General features: G+C 41.0%; 1 protein-coding gene across 1 annotated transcript in view; it reads left to right on the forward strand.

Annotated features, from left to right (window-relative positions):
• The window catches only part of LOC121414781 (protein KRI1 homolog), a 97,040-nt gene that overhangs the window by 60,488 nt on the left and 11,904 nt on the right, over positions 1 to 24,648 (forward strand). The window contains exon 11 of the mRNA XM_041607838.1: positions 7,375 to 7,453. Coding sequence (XP_041463772.1) covers positions 7,375 to 7,453 — 79 coding nt within the window. The remainder of the gene's footprint in view (positions 1 to 7,374; positions 7,454 to 24,648) is intronic.

Consider the following 24,648-nt stretch of genomic DNA (forward strand, 5'->3'; position numbering starts at 1 on the left):
CAGTAAAGTTGATCATTGATATAGACCCCAAGGAACCTCGTAGATGTCTGTCTTTCCAGCAAAGCATTGTCAAGTTTCAATCTTAAGTCATGGTCAGCACATGACTTCCTGCCTTTAAAGTGTACATAATTAGTCTTTTAAACATACAGTGATAACATATTACTTCGAAACCAATTAGATAATTTCGGAAGTTCGACATTGATGGTGTTTTCTAAGATATCAATATCACGGTGTGATAGGAAACACTTGTGTCATCAGCAAATAATATATAATTTAATGTGTTTGATACCAAACAAATATCATTGATATAAATCAGAAATAATAATGGACCCAATATAGAACCTTGCGGCACACCGCACCTCATAACTGATATACCAGAATTAGAATAGTTATAGCATGTGTATTGTCTTCTATTTGAAAGATAACTATTAAACCAATTTAGGGCTACGCCCCTTACTTTCATGTGTTGGAGTTTATAAAGCAGTATTGAGTGGTCAAGCGTGTCAAATGCCTTGCTCAGGTCCATAAATACACCAATAACGTGCTCACGATTAGCCAGAGAACTAGATACATATTCATAAAATTTCAAGAACGCAAGGTCCGTTGAGTGAGACCTGCGAGATCCAAATTGGTTGGGATTAAGTAGGTGGCTTTTGTCAAGAAAGGCAATCAGTCTGTTATAAACAATTCTTTCTATTATTTTTGAGCAACTAGGCAAAATTGAGATTGGTCTATAATTACTTATAACGGTCATGCTTTCCCTTTTATGAACAGGAATAACCTTTGCTAGTTTAAGAGAGGAAGGAAATACACCAGTTAAAATGGACAGATTACAGATATGCAGTAAAGGAGTTAGGACAGCCAATTATTTGTTTTAACAATTCTGAACTTATTTCATCATGCCCAGATGACCTATTTTTAAGAGACTGAACAATGTTTAATATCTCAAGATGATCAGCTGGTTTAAGGAAAATAGATGATTCGGACCTGTCTTGTAAATATTCTTTGTAATTAACTTCTACGGGAGTTACTATCTTTGCTTGGTCAGGCCCAATGTTCACAAAGTAGCTGTTAAATTCATTTGCAATGTCATTATCAGAAGTAAGCTCTTTATCCTTATGGACAAATTTTGTGGCAGGTTCTGACTTATTTCGCTTACATAATATATCTCTAACAACATTCCATGTCAAGGGCATGTTACCTCGAGCATTCTCAAACTGTCTAGAATAGTGCAAACTCCGTGATGACCGTATAATAGAAGTAAGCTTATTTCGGTACTTTTTGTATTTTTCAACGTGCTCTTGTGAAGGTTTCTTTACACTCTTTTTATATAAGACATTTCTTCTTTTGATTGTAGTATACCTTTTGTAATCCATGGCCGTTTTCCTGTACTTCTATTATTTATTCTAACAAGTGGAATAGTCTCATCCAAATGGTGATGAAAAATTTTACCAAATGATTCATAAGCATGTTCAACATGACATTCCAATACATCCGACCAATTATCTTCCTGACAAGCATCCCTCAAGCCAGAAATATTGCTTTCAGTAAATTTGTGCTTTAGAATAACTTTAGCCTTATTGCATTTGTTGGAATGAATATCATAAAGCATGCAGAAGATTGGAAGATGATCAGAAATCTCACTAAAGAATAAACCTGATTGGGAATAACCTTTGGTAGTTTTCACGAAAATGTTATCAAGAAGTGTTGATGACCTGTCAGTTATTCTTGTTGGCTTGTTAATCATTGCACAAAGAGCATTAGACTCGAGAATATTTTGGAAACGGAGAGTGTTTGCATTTTCTATCAATAGATCAACATTGAAGTCACCCATCATGCAAACTGATTTACCAGATGCATTTATATCAGTCAATAATAACTCAATACCTGTGAGAAAATTATATCAGTTTGAGGGGGTCTATACACTATACATACAATCATTCTTTTATCAGAGGGTAAGTCTATTTCAATACACAAGATTTCAGCACTTTGATTTTGGAGGGAAAGATCTTCCCTGAGTTTGAAAGAGATCTTATGAGACACAAAAGAGAATACCCCCACCAAGGCCAATTGATCTATCTTTCCTTACTATCTGGTAACCATCAATCAGAAATAATGGTGGTGAATGAGCACTCAACCACGTCTCTGTAACACCTATTATAGAGCAATTAAATTTTAGAGATGATAGCAACATATTTAGGTTTTCAAAGCTTTTAGACAGACTTCTTGCATTGCAGTGCAAGAAGCTTAAGTAATGAGATTGTTGCTTCCCAGTAGGTGGGTTAAACTCATTTGGAATATTGTACCTACAATCAATATCTTGTTGTAAATGATAATCATCCAACATCATTTAAACATGGAAATAGTAGTCAACACCTCACACTGTATAGGCTTAGCAATGCTAATGGACTTAAGTAGGGGAAGGCGGGGTAAGTTGTGACAGTTTTTGCTTTTTGCATGTTAGAATTGATATGATTAATAATCTTGTCGAAATAAGTACCTTGCCTTGAAATTTAATTCTTCTGAAATATTTTCCACCTATATATAACTTTCTATCCCCACACTGAAAGTCATTGTGACCTTTGAAAAAAACGATGTCAAATGGCTCAACTTGCCCCATATATGGGGTAAGTTTGAGCCACCTTCTGGGGTAAGTTGAGCCACAAAAACTATGTACAAAATGTATGGGGGAGAACCAGCATGTCAATTTTTTGTTTAAAGTCTTTTCACTTGCTAATTCTCTATAAATACTAACATCCTGTAAAAGGAAAAGAGCAGTCATGTTAATTTGCTCCTTTCAGCCAGCATTTCAATCAATTTTTATGGTTTGTTTGTTTTTTAAGATACACTACCATAGGAATTACCATGGCTCAACTTGCCCCATGCTGTTTGGCTCAACTTACCCCAGTCCGAACTTAGTGCGATAATTTTGTATCCACACATTTATTATGCATCCATCATATAAAAGACTATGACAAGAATGAAGATCCATACCTGGACTAATAATGTTGTTATCATGTCTTTATTATATTTAAAGACGTGTGTGTTTATAAAGCACTTATCTATTTCACACTCTTTTTTTACTTTTTTGGCTGAAATTCATATTTTTCCCTCTAAAAAACTACTTTTTGTTTCAAAGTTGAAAACAATGTGGTGGGGTTAGGGGTTATGCTATGGGTCATCAATACATGACACCACCACAATGTCTGACTCATTCATTATTGGCCTGGGGCTGGTGGCTCAACTTGCCCCTATGCTCAACTTACCCCGCCTTCCCCTACAGACATGATGTAACAAAAGACATAAATGTAAAACAAGAAAAACTGTCTACTTATTAACATATATACAACTAAGTTTAAAGTGAAGAACATGGCAAACGATAGACACGAGGCCACGCCCACTCCTGCAACAAAGTTCAGTTACAACAGGAATAAATAAATGAAAAAGAGGAAGATTATGGCAACCTCTCCTGTGACAAGTATCAATATAGCTGTATATGTGTGTGTGAGAGAGAGAGGGAGAGAGTTGGAGAGAGGGAGTTGGAGAGTTTCTCTGATGAGAACAATGGTTCATTTCTTGTGCTGGTTTTCCTAGAAGATGATAATGTGCTTATATCTGCTGTGTGGTTTTAATCCCATGGGTAAATAAATCATCCTCTCCAACATGTCCAAGGCAAAGTAATTCAGAACTGGCATAACTAAAGGTTTAAAGCTGCACTACATCTGGTAACTTAAGAAGTAAAGTAAGGGACTCCTTTCTCGTTTCTCCACTGCCCAGCATAGAAACGCAGTTTTGTCCCCTTCTGATACAACTCCTCCACCACTTTTCGGTGCTTTCTTTTCACCTCTAAGTCCATCCTTGTGAGATCGTTGGTCATTAATACCATTTTTCTAATCCTCATAAAAAATTCTTTCAGAAAAACTTTGCTTTTGTCTGGTTAGGGTATATATTTGTTAAAGCTACATGCATTACCATTTTTGTCTCGCCTGCATGGCAGAGTGAGACTATTGGCACCGCTTTTCCGACGGCAGTGGCGTCGGGTCTACATCAAATCTTAACCAACGTTTAGGTTTTTGAAATGTCTTCATATATATAAGTATATGGGCCTAATTCATAAAACCTGGATATAATGGTTATCAATTCTTTGGCGGTCATCCGGACCGTCGTATCACACATACGACGGTGAAAACCCATTTCAGAGAATATCGACTTCAATGTTTACGTTAAATTCCTCACTTAGTTCCCCAGCCCTACAACATATTCATTGCTTGAAAAATACATGGTTGGAAAGACCAAGAAAATTGGTTTACATGGGTACCTTTATTTTTACTCAAAAGTAAGGATCTGAGAAAATATGGCAAAAGAGCTACATGTGCATGCTTGTAATTTCGGATTGAGTGACTAGATTTTCCCTGTACAAAACGACTTGGATCTCGAAACAAATATTTTTGAAGAAGATATTGATGATGATGATTCTAGCTCTAGTGAACAACAAAGCGACACGGAAGGAGAAAAATTAGGGTAATTGTGCTGGTGATGGAGTGGAACGAACCCCTGTCATGCCTGTTGTATTTAGTTAACTCACATTCATTTGCACCTGCATGGTATGTGCACTACCCAAATACCAAACAATGAAAAAATAGTCAGCGACAGAGTCTCTTCACTCACTCAACAACTTTGAAATGAAATGATTTAAATTAGTGATTGCACCGTGCAGGCGCAAATGAATGTGAGTTGACTAGGTACGACAGGGGTTTGCGTTCGTTCCATTCTCCATCACCAGCACAATTACCCTAATTTTCCTTCTTCCATGTAGCTTTGATGTTCACTAGAGCTAGAATCTTCATCAATATCTTCAACATTTGTTTCAAAATCCAAATCTAGATATAACTTTGGGGTTTTCTTAAATTTTATGATCAAACTACTCAGTGACAGTGTGGAGAAATCGCATTTTCACTAGCATTAGCAATAGGTTTAGCACGCAAGTAGAGCTTGATGTGGGAGAGCTTCTCTGGCACCATCAAATTCAAGTCAATTCAGAGACCGATGCGAGGCACATTTTCGGCGAGGCACATTTTCGGCGAGGCATTTTAGCGCTTTTTAATTGGCGATTTCCACCTTATGTATTATTTTTGTTATTGTCAAATGACCTGATGATAATCCCCACATTATTACCTTTACTTTACCTTTCCATTGATATATACACAACAAATAAAGTAAGTCCCCCCTAAACAAACATCAATAATTTCCGAACCAATGCGAGTTTTTGATGTATATTTACATGAGCGTGTAGGTAATTTTATAAGCTACCCTCTGAGTAAATGTTATGGACATATTTTACGTCATGCTTCAGTGAGCACCGTCAGAAGGCAAAAATATCACTTTTCAAAAGTCACAAGCCAAATATCATGACTTTGATTCCATTTCATAGGAACTGATTCCACATTCTCATCATGAAAAATAGTCAGAAGGCTTGTAAAAGGTACTTTCTAAAAGACGATACAATTTTTTGGCTAAATTTCACGGTTGAATAAACACAAGTCCAAATTTGCTATAATTGGATTTTTTACACATTTTCATCAATAAAAATGATATAATATGATGACAGTTATTTTTTGGAAGAGTATCTTCAATAATATTCATTGTTTCACGGTTCAATGAACATTTATTGAAAACCAAAGATACGATTTTGAAATATCATAGGCAAGTATTGTTTCATTTTGGTAACTGAAACTGATCTTTCATCAACTTTTTCGTTATGTTCATGACCAATTAACATGCTTCAATGATTCAAAGGCGTTTTATTAAACATTCACGCTTGAATGAATATGTGGAATGTGATTAGCTCTTTTTTACGTTATTGGAAAAAATGCAACTTGTAACTATGGATATCTGTCACAAACCTCCTTGCATGGTTCATTTGATTTGATTTTTATGAAAATCCTGATGTTTAATGCATCAGTAAGCACACAATATTAGAAAATTATGCAAATGAGTAGAAAGTTCAAGGCCTTGGTCCCACTCTGTGCTGTATCGAATTGTTATTTTGGGGTGCGCGCCTTTTGGATAGTGTTACTCTGAAGCCATGTGCGAAGTTTCATGAAATAACTGTTGGAAGAAGTAACAAAAAACGTCCATAAAACAAACCCCTTATTTCATATTTGTTAAAATTTTGACTTCCTCTCTCATAGACTTGTGTACATTATGGGTGCATACGTTTAAGAATAAGTAACCCCTTATTCAATATGGTGGAACTTTTTTTTCAAGGTTGTCTTTAGCAATGTCATTTGGCAGTAATGTTTATCAACCTATGGGCAGAATTCTGTGCAAAAATGAAATCGATTTGTTTATTTACGGATGAGTGAGCATGCATCAAAGTGAGAAAATGGGTATTTTCAATGTCACAGACTCATTTTAAAGGGAAATAAGGTGAATATTGGGGGCAAATTCGGTTTCAAATTTGACTTTAATTGCTGTTGTTTTTATCATCCATCATTTCTATCACCACACACTTACCGAACTTAACATTTTCATGGTTGAGCGAGCACATTCAAAAACTTAGGAATGAATACTCTTTATAGTGCATTAATGTATTCTTTTCCTAACAATTTCTCATGATCAGTTTGATTTATGGACAAATCAGTGGTGGATCCAGAATTTAAAAATGGGGGAGGGGCCTATAATCGGGGGAGCCACCAACATTTTAAAATTTTAATATGATCTAACAAGTTGTCGAGGATACTACCAAAAAACCTATGATGATACGTCACAATACGGGCTGCGGAAAGGTTTTCAAAGTGTGGGGAGGGGCTGAGCTAAAAGTGGGGTGGGGGCTGACCATGCAAAAAATCACGATCGTATGGTCATTTTACATTTTTGTACATGATTTTGGAAAAAAGTGGGCCCCCACCCCCGCTTCCGCGGCCCCTGCAATATTGTGCTCACTCAACCATGAACATACGATATCAAATTTGTGTGTGGAGTGGCTAAATGATGGATAGCAAAACAGCATAACACCGTAAAATTCACCTAAAAACAACTTGCCCAACTTTGTATTTGCACAATCTGAAAAACGACTCTTGTGACTTTAAAAAATTGTCATTTTTAATTCAATCTTTAATTACTCATGACTCAACCGATCAATCTCATTTTTCCCCAGGAGTTGCTTGATGAGTGTAGAAAACGACCTACGAAATATCATATCTCAAAATAACTCCATTCAAAAGTTACAGCAATTTGATTTAGGGGGGACTTACTTTTTTTGTTGTGTATATAATAAGGCCATATGTTCATAATCAATATATTTCTCCTTTAAATGTTTCATGCTGTTATATCATCAATTTGCTTTTTTATTATTTCTTTTTTTTTCTATAGAAAGTGTTTAGTGGTGAATATGAAGCTGAAGAAGAGCATGCCAAACCTCAATTTGCTAATGAGGAGGACTTTGAAGAAGGTAAGTACAATACAAATTATTAAAGGCATTAGAAAGAATAACACACACAGGGTACCTTTGGTATTGTTCCATGATGCCCAGCCCAAGGCATAGCTGAGGGAAGACAACAAGTGCATGAAGCAGTTACCTGTGCAAAATGATTTATGTTTTATTAGAAAATGATCAGGGCCCTGGAAACAGGTTTTTCTTTGGGGGGTGATGGGCAAAAATAAAGGAGGGGGGTTCATTACAAAATGAAAGTCGTTTTGATCCAGAAAAATTCACAAGCAAAAAAAAAAAGGTTTCACTACCGAATTTAGGTATTTTTTGTTTCTTGTGGTCATATGTTTGTGATGTGTGGTTTGGGGGTGTGTTTGGTATGGTAGTGGTTGGTCTGTTACAGTGTGTGGTGTATTATGATGTGGTGTGGTGCTTATTCCCCTGACACCAGGTAAGTTCAGCACAGCTGCTCTTGGAGCGTACTTTAGGTTTGTTTTGGGTCAGCAGTATTACATATTGTTGTGTAATTTTGTATTATGTATTATTCAATGCCTCAATTTTTGTAGTTATTTATTACATGCTGTATTTTGTATGATGCCAATTTTTATGCCCCCGCAGACGAAGTCTGGAGGGGGCATTAAGCGTTGCCCTTGTCTGTCTGTCCGTCCCCCCACTTGGTTTCCGCACAATAACTCGAAAAATATTTAATGGATTTAAAATTTTATTGGTGTGTAGGTAGATGACACCAAAATACAGGCTAAGTTCAAATTTGGAATCTGCAGGTCAAAGGTCACAGCTCATGAAATACGCGAGTTAGTTTGTGTGCAATAACTTGAAGAATATTTAATGGATTAAAAAAAATTTGGTTCGTAGGTAAATGACACCAAAATACAGGCTAAGTTCGAATTCGAGTCCTCAGGTCAAAGGTCACAGCTCATTAAATATGCGAGTTGGTTCAAAGGTCTAAATTATATTGGTTTTTGCATTATTGTCTCACCTGCGAAGCAAAGTGAGACTATAGGCGCCGCTTTTCCGACGGCGGCGGCGACGGCGAAGGCGGCGGCGTCAACATCAAATCTTAACCTGAGGTTAAGTTTTTGAAATGACGTCATAACTTAGAAAGTATATGGACCTAGTTAATAAAACTTGGCCATAAGGTTAATCAAGTATTACTGAACATCCTATTAGTTTCATGTCACATGACCAAGGTAAAAGGTCATTTAGGGTCAATGAACTTAGACCATGTTGGAGGAATCAACATCGAAATCTTAACCTGAGGTTAAGTTTTTGAAATGTCATCATAACTTAGAAAATATATGGACCTAGTTCATGAAACTTGGACATAAGGTTAATCAAGTATCACTGAACATCCTGCATGAGTTTCACATCACATGACCAAGGTCAAAGGTCACTTAGGGTCAATGAACTTTGTCCGACTTTGGGGATATCTGTTGAATTCCCATCATAACTTTGAAAGTTTATGGATCTGATTCATGAAACTTGGACATAATAGTAATCAAGCATCACTGAAAATTTTGTGCAAGTTTCAGGTCTCATGATTAAGGTCAAAGGTCATTTAGGGTCAATGAACTTTGGCCGAATCGGGGGTATATGTTGAATTACCATCATAACTTTGAAAGTTTATGGATCTAATTCATGAAACTTGGACATTAGAGTAATCAAGCGTCACTGAAAATTTTGTGCAAGTTTCAGGTCTCATGATTAAGGTCAAAGGTCATTTAGGGTCAATGAACTTTGGCCGAATCGGGGGTATCTGTTGAATTACCATCATAACTTTGAAAGTTTATTGGTCTAGTTCATTAAACTTGGACATTAGAGTAATCAAGTATCACTGAACATCCTGTGCACATTTCAGGTCACATGACCAAGGTCAAAGGTCAATGAACTTTGGCCGAATTGGGTGTATCTGTTGAATTACCATCATAACTTTGAAAGTTTATGGATCTAATTCATGAAACTTGGACATTAGAGTAATCAAGCGTCACTGAAAATTTTGTGCAAGTTTCAGGTCTCATGATTAAGGTCAAAGGTCATTTAGGGTCAATGAACTTTGGCCGAATCGGGGGTATATGTTGAATTACCATCATAACTTTGAAAGTTTATGGATCTAATTCATGAAACTTGGACATTAGAGTAATCAAGCGTCACTGAAAATTTTGTGCAAGTTTCAGGTCTCATGATTAAGGTCAAAGGTCATTTAGGGTCAATGAACTTTGGCCGAATCGGGGGTATCTGTTGAATTACCATCATAACTTTGAAAGTTTATGGATCTGATTCATGAAACTTGTACATAAGAGTAATCAAGTATCACTGAACATCCTCTTCGAGTTTCAGGTCACATGATCAAGGTCATGAATTTCTGATCGCGTCTGTGTCCTTTGGACACATCAAATTTCTAGTATTTGAGCAGGACAAAGTTTGAATATCGGGTTACATTTCTGCTTTTTGTCATACCTATCAGATTTCCAGGGGCACTGCCTATAATACACTCCCTTGTTATTGTGATACCACATGAGATCCAGTTACTCCCATTTTTCAACTTTTAATTTCTGTTCCCCAACTTTCCACCATATTCATCAAGTAGACATGTAGCACACTATATCAACAAATAAATATGAAGAATAAATCCTATGCCGGGTACATGGTAGCGTTATTGTTGATCTTGTCACGGGATATAGATCTTGTGTGTGTACTGTGTTGTAACATACTTTGCAACCAACGATTTTTAAGTTCGTCTGGAAATTTTAAACATTAGTGCGGTATGGTGTGTTATCCCGTAGGATTTTTTGGTTGTTTTGGCTTCAGCAGGGTCCCTTTAGACCAAAACGATGGGGTTCAAATTTTCAGCCTTCTCCTTCCCCTTGTGGGGGGTCCTTTTTGGTGCCATATTGGCCTGGACAGAGCCCAATAGGATAATCCATTGTTTTCAACCTTTTTTCTCACTTTTCTTCACCAATTTTATTTTTTAATTTGTCTGAGGTGTACAAGAATCAATGTTTGATAATGTTATGATGTCTATGTTTTTTCACTTTTACCATATGGGGGTGGATTTTCCGGAAAATGCCCCAAAATTGTAAAATATTACTCCAAAAAAGTAATTTTCCCCATTTTTGGGCACTAGAATTGGGACAAAAAGATTACAAAATGAAATGCATATGTATTTTTATACATTCCAATAACAGAGGAATACATCACATGTAATTTATAGGATTATTTTTGGTCAGTTGATGTAAAAGTCAACCCCATTTCAGGATTTTATGCAGTGAAAACCTTGCTACAACACTAGAGGGCGCCATAATTTATGATGATATTAGGTGTGGTATGGTAAGAGATGCCAACCAGTACGATTTTATCGTATTTAGTACGTCAAAACAAGTAAAATACGACAGTACGATTTTGGTCATCAAAAATACGATTTCCCGACTTTCTGTGATTGTCCTGTTTTTGTCCCATATATGTGTGCTATGTATAAGCACAGTTTCAAATTGCCAAGTGCATCTTTTTTTCAGTACCATAAAAAGTGAGCTACGTCCGTCTTTTTTTTTCCTGTAATACATGTACGCGCATGCTTCCAGTAGCGGTAAAAGTTTTTTCCTACTTCACCGTGTGCAATTTCTAATGCACACATTTCCATTCGGGATATCACAATTCTGTGAAATAGTAATTTGAATTGCACAGGAGATAAATCCTCGTTCTCATCACATAGGATGTTCGAGTCTTTTATCCTCACAGTCGCCGACTTTGCTTGTCAAAATGGAGCCTTATTAATCCAAAATCAATAGTTGTGAATTATAGCTTTTTAATTTCTTTCTTGGTGAGGGGTAAATATCAGACAATAAATTACAAACAAGGCTCCATCTAAAAAAAATAAATAGGACGCCGTGCACTTGTTGAGTGTGGTACTTGTATGCTGTTAGCTAGCTAGTTTGAGCTCACGTTTTCTGCCAGAGCTCTGGGTGAGAATTCTATCAGTAATGGCCTAAGTGATTGTGATTTTCTGTTTCAGATAGAGTTTAGATTTCATGTTAATTTTTGAAAACTGTCAAAAAACTTCATGATTCCTTCATTGTGATGAATATTCAAGTTATTAATGAATATATTTTCACAGAATTTAGACTCTCCCTGAATGAAAGGCATTTTCTGTGAAGATCTGCGTTTTCAAATAACTTGTGAAAAACTTAAGGTACATGAACCTACAATACATGTACATTTAAAAAATCACATGTAGCCTGTGGCTATGTGCTGTAATTTGAATAGACTGAGTTAGATATTGATTTAATTTCTTCTTTTTTTTAACATAATTTATATGCAATCCAAGTGCACCTCACAGTCACAATCATACACAAACACTCACCCACAACCGTGATTCTAACCGTGAAAAAAAAAACCTTAAAAATTTTTCTTCTGAATTATTATTTGATCTGAATTCCCCCTTTTTTATATGTTTATTTTATTCATTTATTTAGATTTTTTTTTGGGGGGGTTCATTGTTTGTGGTTCATTAAAGATGAAAAGTAAATAAGCCCATGTAAAGGGGATGTGGAGTGAGGGTGTCAAAACACACTTAAACATTTAAATCTGATTTCTTAGTTGTTTGAATAAGCCTATTACTTACTACTAATTAAAAAATTGCAGGAGCTGCGCTTACTATAAACAAATTTGGAGTGTGGTTCACAGTTATATTCTTTTTTTTTTAATTGCCCCTGGTTCCAGAAAATTGCCCCCGGTTCCTGTAAAAAGCCCGCGAGCCGGGGGCAATTTTTTTTTAAAGCCTTGCTTAATTCAAGGCTTGCACTGGTCATGTTGATTTTTTTTGTGAAAATCTGATTTTTCACTAAAAAATATGATTTTTGAGGATATTCAGTCTGATTTTTTGTGTCAAGAGGTTGGCATCTCTGTATGGTATATCATGACACAGCTCCTGTAGGACTTTAGCGCTAAAATTGTTTTTATTTGTCATTTTGGATTCACTTGGGTCCAATCTATCAGGAAGTGATAGGGTTCCAATTTTCCCCACTGCCTGAGGGGGGGGAGGTCACCTACATAAATACCCCCTAAAATCAGGAGTATTAGCAATTTTGCACCTGGTTAAAAAATGAATTGTTTTATGGTATTTTATTATCCCTATTTAGCTAGAATGATTATATCTGAAGACTTCCAGTTGGACGAGCATCCTACCAACCCTTTCCCCTACCCCTCCCCTACCCCCCCCCACTGACTGGCATACAACTTTCACCATTCGGCCACTCGTTCTAGAGTACAATTTACGATTAATGGAATTCTATTTATATTGTCAATTGTATACTTCTCGACTACTTTCCAATTACTGATAGACAGAAAGAAATACATAAAGTATATTTTTAGAGCCCCCCCCATACACACACACGCGCACACACGCTACACCATGATGCTTTGTTGAAGCGTCGTGGTGTAGTGGTTCTGACTCTCACCTAGTAATCAGAGGGTCGTGTGTTCGAATCCCACCTTTGGCAAGACGTTAATCCACACGTTGCCACTCTCCACCCAGGTGTTAAATGGGTACCCGGTAGGATGTGAAAGCCTATATGTACATGTAGTATGCCTAGCAATTGAGTCTTGGAACTCTTGTTGGAATGCTCCCCAGGGAGTGGAGAAGGTGCATAAATTGTTTGCGGGCATGCAAGGTTCCGATGACCGGGGTAATAATATGTCAGTAAAGCGAATAGAGACGTCGTTTCGATGTATTAAGCGCTATATAAATGCGGATTATTATTCTTATTATGCACATAATCATTATTGAAATATTATGTGATGTTTTATTAATTGACCTTTTAATAGAGAACTTCCGAACTTACAAACCTGCATTGTGCCTCAATTTCAAAGGTAGGGCCTATAGACCAATGTACGACCAAAAATACCCTTACTTAAAGCGGACATAGTTCATTTCATATCTGCCTAGGAGATGTCATTTTGGTGTCTAAACCAATGGTTTCAAGGGTCAAATAAGACATTAGGACAAGTTAATAGGGACAGTTAGTGGTCTGGTATGTCAAAAAGTGCGATATGGCCTCCAAAATGCAGGTTCTAAATTGACTGTGGTTCTTAAAAGTAGACATTCATTAGAAATTCACATTGTGGATTTGATTTTGATGTCGACACGAGAGTTTAAAGGATCAAGTATATTGTTTCAAGTTGAAAGAACAGTCGGGTGTCAACTTTGTCAAAAAATCCAAGATAGCTTCAATGACTGCTTTTACTTAAAAGTGGATATAGAACATTAAACATACACCTGGGGCTATTATTTTGGTGTCTACACTAGTATATCAAGAGTTAAAAATAGTTATTAAGGACTGGTTACAATGATTGTGCAGTTATCCATTTTGCCTTAAAATCCAAGTTGGCTTTGGAAAATGGGTTCCAAAAATGACTATTATACAAGTAGCGAATAGGCATGAGTTCGATGGTGCGAGATTTCGCATGAGGTGAAAGAAAGATGCTCTAATCTACTTCAGATACTACATACTTACCTATTCCCTTTAATGCCATTCGATCGCCACGCTCGAATACACCCGGCAAAAAATTTCTCCTATAAAAGGAGAAAAAGTCTGCAACGCAGACTAGAGCCCCACACGACAAGGAGGGAAACCCCGCCCTATACTATAAGTAACTTGCGTGCGTGGCTCACTTCCTCTTTCTTTTGCCGGCGCCCGAACCTAGCAGTTGTGTGGCGCTTACGCTCAGAGTTTCTATACACCCAAACAGTAAAAGACTTATCCCAAAAGTAGACAGAGGTCTCAGAACCCACGTCTCATGACAAAAAGTAGACAGAGGTCTCAGAACCCACGGTTCATGACAAAAAGTAGACAGAAGTCTCAGAACCCACGTCTCATCACAAAAGTAGACAGAGGTCTCAGAACCCACGTCTCATCTCAGAAGTAGGCAGAGGTCTCGGTACCCACGCCTCATCCGATCCCACAGCCACAACCAGACGGAGGTACGTTTCAGGTCCCACGTCTGTATTATTCTCGTCCTTATTTTTTTTGTCCACCATAATGAGCCAAACAACTGGATCGAAAGACTCTCTCCCGTCAGGGCCCCAATCAAGCCAATAATAACACTTCCCAGAACAATACGAAAGAGGATGGAGCTATGAAAGATGATGGAGGAAAGAAAACCCCCAATATAGCCAGGTCTAAACGAGGTACAGGGTTCAAAATCCACCTCAAAGGAAAAGTCAAGACCCCCTCCAAGGCCAAACCCAAGGGGAAGACAGCTAAAACCCCCACTCCGGACGAATTAAACCTCGTGACGTCCGTCACCTTAATGGGATAGATACCGAAGGGGGCCGAGTTTTCTTTGGCCGACTCGGATAAATTCGAGACGATTCCCGTCACCGAGAAAGCGAAGATGGGGGCAGAATCAGGGAAGGACGTAGAGTCGGGTTTTCATCCCCCTGACGACACGGACATTGCCTCGGCGGCATGGTTCATGAAGATGTTCTAGGCGGCGCAAAAATGTTTGAACTAGTCGAATCAGCCGATTGCAGGTGACACCAGCACCCCTACCATCTTAGCGGCGCAGACCAAAACCCGGCCCGACAGCCCAGGCGCCCTGACGCCGGACGGGCCGCTGAGGCGTGACGGAGTACCGGCGAAGCGGCCACGGCCAGGACAACGGGACATTGAAAGCCGTACTCGGTGGAGAAGCCTGACCTCTCAGCGATTGGAGCGGACCTGTCATGCTCCCTCTATCCATATTGAGGATGATTCAGACTCAGAATATGGCTACCATCGGCCCATAGCATCCCGCAAGTGAAAATAGACAGACTCTTTGCTGTCTCAACTCTCCACTTCAGGATCAGAGAGACAGAGCGTTGCTAGCAGTCGTTATGAGAAGGAGGGGGCTTCAGTGATTAGTGAGGGTTTTTCTTCAGCTATTTTTGCTTCCAGCCCCAGCTCTCGCCATGATAGCGTAGAAAGCAAGCCTGTTTCGGCGGCAGATTTGATTATGAAATACTGCCCCCAGCTTGAGGCAGAGACTACCGACTCAGAGGATTCTAAGCCTATTTTCTGTCTTGATTCAGAGCTTGGGAGACAATCTGTCAACTCAGCTGCGGTGAAGCTTGACAAACCCTTCTCATCCTGCTTGAATTACCTTAATGACAGGGGAAGGGACTTACGTCCTACCAACAGAGTGGTAAGTAAGCACTTTTGCTTTGGGGAACGAGACTTAAAGCACGTTTTCAAGACTCCCACAGTCCCAGATGCAGCCTTTTGTGTTGGTGATGCTAGGGCTAAGAGATCGCGCTACTCTCATCAGAAACCACTCGGGTCACGTAGATTTAAGCGTATGGAGGGTCAGTTGACCTCTATTGACCAAGCAGCCAGGGCATCTATGTGCCTAGCAACCTATCACACATATCTTTTGACAGCCTTTCGGGAATCTGAGAGACTAGGTATCTCCCCGGAGGATCGCAGAGACATATGGGAGTGTGTTATGAAGATTGCAGAATACCAGTTTGAACAGGCGTCGAGGACAGCCATACTTTGCACGAGAGCAAGACGTTCACAGGTCATTGACCTACTTCAGATTGAAAAAAATGCTACTCGCCTACTCGAAAGACTGCCAGCCTGTGGGATGACCTTTTCAGTGGTCGTTTTCAGGAAGTTTTAGAATCTTCCATCTCTGCTTCTTCCACGGCTGATAAGACAGTGTACAGGTTGTCTTCGCATTCTTATGGCCAACGTTCCTCCTAACATCAGCAGGCCTCTGGGCCGAGTAACCAGCAACAGCAGGGCCCCCCACAACGCGAGGACAGGGATAGTACGCCCCAGACCGATCAAAGGACCCCTACGCCCTTTCGGGGTCGACGCAGATCGTCCCGCGGTTCTCAGTACCCCCCCTAAACACTTGTGACTCCTTGGCCGGACCGTTTTCCCCAGACTTACATGCCCCCGTAGGAGCGAGACTCATAACAAGAGACAAATTAATTCTCAGGATAGTGCGGGAGGGATATCGGGTCGAGATCGACCCAGATTATCGGGACGCGTTCGCACAACTAAGAACCACCTCTGCCCTCCCCCGCTCTCTCGAAAAGAGAGAGGCTCTTTTAAGGGAAATCAACGAACTGGAGAGAAAGCGTGCAATTTCCAAGGTGCCCTCCAGCCGAAAGATTGTTTTGTCAAATGTCTTCCTAATTCGGAAACAGTCCGGAAAATTCAGGATGATCCTGAATCTAAAGAAACTAAACAGGTTCATCGAAAACAAGCCATTCAAGATGGAATGCCTCTCCAAGATCCTGCCCCTGCTTCGCCCCCACGAGTGGGCGGCATCTATAGACTTATCGGACGAGTATCTTCACGTTCCAATAGCAAGGTCCTCTCAGCATCTCCTAGGTTTCGCAATAGGAGGGGACACTTACCAGTACCAGGCCCTCCCTTTCGGCCTTCGCTCTGCTCCTCGCATCTTTACAAGGCTCGTCAGGGTAATTGCTGCAGAGCTAAGAAGAAGAGGGGTAAAATTTTTTTGCTATCTGGACGATTGGTTGATCCTCGCCCCCTCGTAACAAACCCTTCACAGACACTTGAAGGTCACAATCGCGTTGACAAATTTAGGCCTTCTCATAAACTGGGAAAAATCAAGATTGACTCCAACTCAGACTCCGGATTTCCTTGGAGCATTTATAGACATCCCGCGTCAGGTGGCAGCCCCCCTTCCCCACCGGGTTCAGAGAACGAGAGCAGTCGTGGAACAACTCCTGTCCAGTCGTCTCTTAGTGGATACAGTCCCCCTTTGCAGACTGAGGATGAGATTACTCCAGCTACATCTCCTCAAGTTTTTTCGCCCACCCATGGACGCCGAGAAAACCTACATCCCTCTATCTCCGGAGACAGTAGGGGCCATTCAGTGGTGGCTTCTTCCCTTGTCTCTGACCTCAGGGAAGCCCTTCAGAAGTCCCCTTCCGTCAGTGGTCATCCTAACCGACGCCTCAAACCAAGGTTGGGGCGCAGTCATGGACTCGAAGAGAGTGTGGGGGGACTGGACTGGTCATCAGCTGAATTTTCACATAAACAGGTTGGAGATGATTGCGGTGCAGTTAGCCCTCCAACACTTTGCATCCGAGATAGTGGAAAAGTGTGTCCTGATAAAGTCAGACAACCAGACGGTGGTAACATATCTCAACAAAGAAGGGGGAACTCGGTCAAGGACCCTTTGCAGACTGACTCTAGAGATTTTGACATGGTGCGACAGTCGCAACATCATGGTGAAGGCATCCCACATCCCAGGAAAGGAGAATCACATAGCAGACTTATTATCGAGGGGACGCTATCTCCCCTCGGAATGGATGCTCCACGAGGCTGTGGCCAGTGAGATATTCAATCAATTCGGCAACCCACAGATAGATCTATTTGCCTCAACACTACCAGGGGCCCAGCACTACTACCCCGAGCCCAACAAACTGAGGCTCACACTGTGGCCCATTACAGGGCAGCAGCAATCAAGGCTGGACATTCTGAACGGGCTGCCAATTTCTCAGCAGAATGTTTACGGTCTTCCACACGATCAACCTACGACTCCAGACTCAGTCACTATGTTAGATGGTGTCGGCAGGCTAAGACTAATCCATGCAAGGCATTTGTAGGTGAGATTGCTGAATTTTTTATATCCTTGTATGACAAGAATTTGGCATGTAATACTATTCGGGGTTACAGGTCTGCCATAGCTGTCCTACACGAAGGCTTTGACAATGGTGAATCTGTTTCCTCGTCTATTTTTCTGTCACGGTTATTAAAGTCCTTCTTTCTTAACAGACCCAGGAGAAGGCTGCTTGCTCCTGCTTAGAGCCTTCCCCAGGTGTTAGTCTCCCTCAGTCAGCCCCCTTTTGAGCCAATGCATAATGCATCTTTGCGGGATTTAACCATAAAAACTGTTTTCCTTCTGGCAGCGGCTTCTGGTCAGAGGCGTAGCTCTATCCATGCTCTTACCACAGCTCCTGGGCATATTGGTTGGGAGAAAAACAAGGTTAGACTTATTCCTCATGGCCATTTTCTTGCTAAGAACCAACGGGAGTCCTCTCTCCCTCTTGAAATTGTTCTACCATCCATAAGTTCCTTTTCTTCAGTTAGGGAGGATAGATTTTGGTGCCCGGTAAGAGCATTAAAATGGTATCTTGATAAGACTAAACAATTTTTTGCTTCCGTTCAACTTTTTGTTAGTTTTATTCCCCCTCACAGGGCTGTCTCGCCGGATACTATCTCTCGTTGGATTGTGGAGGCAGTGAAATCTGCTGGTGATCCAGTCATCATTCACCAGAAAGTTAGAGCCCATGACACAAGAGGATTGGCTGCTTCCTGGGCTTTATTCAAGGGCGTACCCATGGAGGATATAATGATAGCGGCATATTGGTCCAACGCTAATACATTCACATCCTGCTACCTCTCGGATGTCCTCGGTGATGAATCCAAGTTTGCGAGGGCCACCCTGTCCGGTCCCCATTGCTAATCCAAGGTATGAGTTTAACTTTACAAGCTTGTCATTAGTATCTTGTATAATAGAATTGATCTGTAGGGCCTCTTGGCTTTGGCCTGACCACCTCCCATAGTTGTTTCCGTGGTAATCTGGCATTTAAGGGAATAGGTAAGTATGGCGTATCTGAAGTAGATTATGTTGTTCAGTAGTGAACACCATATCTACGAAGTAGCCATACTTACCTATGCTACCCTCCCACCTCCCCTCTTTCTGTATCTGAGGTTCGTTTGCCTAAGAAAGAGGAAGTGAGCCACGCACGCAAGGTACTTATAGTATAGGGCGGGGTTTCCATCCTGGTCGTGCGGAGCTCTAGTCTGCGTTGCAGACTTTTTCTCCTTTTATAGGAGAAATTTTTTGCCGGGTGTATTCGAGCGTGGCGATCGAATGGCATTTAAGGGAATAGGTAAGTATGGCTACTTCGTAGATATGGTGTTCACTACTGAACAACATAATCAACTAGGCGTTAGCCGAGTTGAATAGAGCGTCTCTTTCTTTTACCATTGCAAAATCTCCACCATTGCACAAATAAGAATAATCGCTATTTGTATTGTACAACGCCTCGGAATTGAGCAAAAATATAAAAAAAAGAGAGTTTTTTTCCTGCAGTTATCTATGAAAAGGGAGCAAAAAAATTGTAAAGCGAAAAGCAAAATCCAACAAGCGCACATGACCTTATGCAGCATTGCGCATTTAGCCAGCAGGCTTATACGCGTATTGCACCTTCATTTTTACTGAGTGCAATGGATTAAATCGTATTGTGACGTCACCTCCTAAAGCCTTCAACGGTACATTTTGGATGGTATGTCTTGCGTGCAACGGTATGAATGTTTGACATTCAGCCTCCCATTTGCTTGCGTACAACAAGCTAAGTAGGCGTTGTACAATGTTACTTAAAGTGGATACATCATTCATACAATATCAACCTGTAAGAAACGTTTTGGTGCCTGCACTTAAATGTATGGGATAAGTTATCATATTGATTCATGAGTTTGTGATGAAACTTTTTAATCTACATGTTTCATGGGTGTTAGACATAATGGAAAACTAAGTATCCTTGTTATTTGTCGAATGTATTATCTGACCCTTTGTACCACCATGTAGACACCAAAATTATTCTTCACAGATTAATATTGTATAAACTCTGACCATTATTAGCTCATCCGGCCTGAAGGGCAAGATGAGCTTATGCTGTGGCGTGGCATCTGTCGTCCATCGTCTGTCGTCCGTCCACAATTTCAAAATGCTACTACTTCACCATTTCATGTTCGATTTCAATTCTGTTTGCTTTATATGATAGCACTAGGTGGGGGATTCAAAACTTCTACACAGAATTTTGAAATTCATTAAATATGCTAATTTATGCACATTTTTTCAAAATTCACAAAAAAATGCTTCTTCTTTTATTTGTTGACCGATTTTGAATTTTTTGCTTCCATCTGGTAGAGCTTCATGAGGTTCACCAAGCTTCTACACAGAATTTTGAAATTTTGACCAGAACAATTTTTATGCTAATTTATGCATATTTTTAAAAATTCACATAAAATGCTTTTTCTTTGTTAATTGTTGACCGATTTTTACTTTTTTTCTTCTTCCATCTCTTTATTAGGTTCACCAAACTTCTACACAGAATTTTGACATTTTCAGTAGAAAATTACTTATGCTAATTTATACAAAATTTATTCAGAAATCACAGAAAATGCCTCTTCTTCTTTATTTGTTGACAGATTTTGATATTTTTTCTTCCATCTGGTAGAACTTCATGAGGCCCACCAAACTTCTACACAGAAGTTTGAAATTTTCAGTAGAAAATTATTAATGCTAATTTATGCAAAATGGATAAATCACAGAAAATGACTCTTCTTTATTTGTTGACAGATTTTGATTTTTTTTTCTTCCATCTGGTAGAGCTGCATGAGGTTCACGAAACTTATGTTTTGAAATTTTGTCTAGAAAATTATTTATTCTAATCTATGCAAATTTATTCATAAATCACAAAAAATGTTTTTTCTTCATTTGTTGATCAATTTCAATTTTGTTTGCTTGATATGATAGCTCAAGGTGGTGATACAAAATTTCAACATAGAATTTTGAAACTCATTAAATATGCTAATTTATTCATACATTTTAAAAACTCACAAAAATTACTTAATTATCTGTTGCTTGATTTTGGTTATTTTTGTTCCATCTGAGAGCTACATTAGGTTCACCAAGGTTCTACACAGCATCAAGAAACTTTGACTAGATAATTATTAATACTTAATTCATATGAAATTTATTCATAGATCACAGAAAATGCTTCGATGTCATTTCTTCATCAATTTCAATTCTATATCCTCAATTTATGTCACCAATATAGTTCACTTCAGTGTCAACTGGGCTGAAATTGAAATTGTGTTAAATTTTGTTGCGAGATGCCGAATGAGCTCCACATCATTGATCTCTAGTTAATGAGTTTTAGGAATCATTATTTACTATCAAGAACTGGGATATACCCATTTGATTTGCTAGTTCATTACGATTAACTTGCGTGCCGAACAAAGAGTACACAATTTTCCTGCGCGCGCGCTGCATCTCCCTATTAACGCACTATCCCAAGATCATCGCGCAATTTGGCGTCCATTTCCTCTTTTACTTTCACCTGCTGTCGAGTTCAGGCGCAAGCTAAGTACACTCCCAAATTTGCAATCTTGTTTCTCATTTTGGATTTATTTATCATGCATTTCTTCCCTTATTTCAATCTTATTCTTTTAGTTTAAGATTGTTGTAAGCTTATCCCGTCGCGCGGAGCTTCCGTTATATTTGAATTAATTAGTTAATTAATTAATTAATTATTTGATTAATTACTTTAAAAAAAAAAAAAGATTTTCAGACCTTGTCTTGAAATTTTTTTTTCTTTCACAGGAATACTTAAATTTTTTTTTAGGAAGCCGTCTCTTGTTAGCGTTCGTCGCCTATGGTTCGGTCTTCCTTCTCAGGAAAGCTAGTTTCGCTTTTCCCTTTGTTCTTTTCAGGTCAGCTGCCGGTCTCTGGATTTTATATTTTTTTTCTCAAACTTCTTGTTTAAAAAAAAAAAAGGGAATCTTGTTTTCTTTTCTTAGCTGATCTTCACCTCAAAAAGAAAAAAAAAAAGAAAACTCCGTGTTTCTTTTTTATTAGGTGCTTCTCCCATTTCTTTACAGAATTTTAGCAGAAGCAGTTCCTTGTTGTGTTTTTCTAACGGACATTTTTAGGGGCAGTGTCTCATAGTAATTCTTAGAATTATTACTGTTTCCCTTTTTTCTGGGATATTACCTTGTATTATCCTTGTGAGATTAATATTTCGTTCTTGAAGTCCGTTTTTTGAGGTCTCTTGACTTCTGGGGTTGGGCTTTGTTAACCCCCCCCCCCTTTATTTCTTCTCTGTTTCTTGCTACTAGATCCCTCTTCGGCAGCATGAGCCTCTCGGACTCGTTCACAGAAAAGCTCCAGTTGGCCGCTGATTTGGTGTCTAACACCGGGGTCTTATTCCCAACCATTGGTAACCTTGGTAGCGAGAACAGAGACAGAGCCCTCGTGGGCTCTCAGAGGGGTGGAACCGTGAAGGCGCGTTCACGTGCCCCGCTTAACAAGGGTGGAACCGTGGATTTGCGACCACGTGCCCGCAGGCAGATAGCCGAGGCTTCCGCTCTGGAGCATGAACCTCTATCGGGGAGCGTCGTACTAGCAAAGAAAACGACGTCTCCTCTAGGGCTGTTAGACCCACCGGCTATCGGGTCATCTGAAGACCGGGGGGAGAGCACGGTCTCTCCACCACCCGGCATAGACTAGGCTCGATGCCGTGTAAGACCCCGCAAGGGAGCAGCGGCAAAGGGCTGCCAGCCCCTAGTCGGAAGAGACAGTTGAGTCTCAACACCATCTGACACCGTCAGATTCGGCTGACGTCTCCTCTCACTCGGCTAGCGCTCCCCGCGGGAGAGCTAAGGTGAGGAAGACAGGCTCAGCCCAGTCTCTTGTCCCTTCTTCCACTCCGGCGCCGGAGCAACCGAAGAAGAAAAAGAAGAAGAGGAGATCCATGGACGTATGCCCCGCTCCGCCGGGCGTTCCGTCCTTTTATTTTTTGATGGCCAGGCCTCTCAGCTTCTCAAGCTACTCCAGAGTGCCTTTCAGCACTGCGGGTTATTACCCCCAGGCTTGTCTACTTCAGCCGACGGTACTGCCAACCCAGCGGATCAAGCAGACACCGGCCATCCAACACCTCAAGATGCCTCTAGCGACTCTCACGAATCGCTGGCTCTTGAACCCACTCAGGCTACGCCAGTGAACACTCAGGCTTGGCCTTCTCCGGGGGTCCGCCCCCGCGAGCCCGGCCATGGCACGCACCGCCACTCGAGCTTCTCACGTGCGCCTGCTTCCCTCGGGGCCCCGCCCGGCGAGGAGACGTGGGTTGGTTCCCCCTCTCTGGAGGCGGAACAGGCTGTTTCGGGGAGAGTCCAATCTCGATCCATCGGGTAGCCTGGCTCCCCAGCCGTCGGCTAGCACACGCCATGGAGATCCTCCATAAATATCTCCCGCATATCCAGCTAACGAGCCAATAGAGGGAGATACAGATTCTCTTTTCTTCTCGCAGCCACGGAAAACCGCCCATGGTATTCTGCTCACCAATGATTTCGAGGCCGCATACGAGAGGGCGGCCGCTCAGGCCAGCTTGCCCGCCTCCCAGGGAAGAAAACCGGTATCCTTTGGTAAGAGCTTTACCTTCACAAAGGATGACACCGAGGCGTTCTTTACCCCTAAGACGTTTTCCCCCCAGCTTGACCGCATCCGGGCACGTTTGGGGACTCGTTTCTCCTCCAGCCATTTTGCTTCTGTTGAGAAACCGGATGTTAGGTATGAGGCCTTGACTCGTTTAGCCCTCAGACTTACAGCCTTCCTCTGAGCCTTGCTCGGTCTCCGAGCACAGTCTTCCGAGCCGGAAGTAACTGCCAACGATGGTGTCCTTCTTGACGAGGCACTCTTGTCATTGGTAGGTGAGTTATGGATGCAACTAGCCTCTGCAGCTACTACTGCATCCAACTCGCGTAGAGCTCGCGTCCTTAACAGACTGGGCATTGCGTCCAAGGACTTGCTCGAGTTCCTCCTGGGCGTCCCCCAATCGAACAAACACTTGTTCGGGGGGCGAGGTTGCATCTCTTCTACAAGAAGAGATCGATGGACGCAAGCAGGCCTCTGAGCTTCTTAAAGATCTCAAAGCCTCGCGTCCGACGGCTCCACCAACGAAGAAGTCGGCCTCCAAGGCTCGCCCTTCCTCTCGTCCAGTGGTGCCCCCATCTCAACCCCGTGCACACACTCCGCCAAGTCACAGAGCTCGCACTAGACCTCCAGTGAGTGCCTCACGTGGTGGGTAGAGGCAGCCGGCCAGCCTCCAAGGCTCCGGCTAAGCCCAAACAGTCTCTTTGACGGGTTTCCCCAAGCGCTGGGACCGGTCGGCGGCCGTGTCCGTCATTTCCTCCCCGCATGGGAGGAAATAACGGACGACGCTTTCATCTTATCCGTCGTGCGAGATGGCTACTATATCGTTATAGAGGCCTTCCCGCACGGCGCGATTCGATCTGCCTTGTCAACCGTCCCCCCTCTTCATCAGCAGTACATCGAATCAGAGATCGGTGCACTGCTGGAGAAGGAGGCGATCGAGAGGGTTCCAGACAGTC

The sequence above is a fragment of the Lytechinus variegatus genome, chromosome 5, assembly GCF_018143015.1.
Source record: "Lytechinus variegatus isolate NC3 chromosome 5, Lvar_3.0, whole genome shotgun sequence".
Classification (NCBI taxonomy): Eukaryota; Metazoa; Echinodermata; class Echinoidea; order Temnopleuroida; family Toxopneustidae; genus Lytechinus; species Lytechinus variegatus.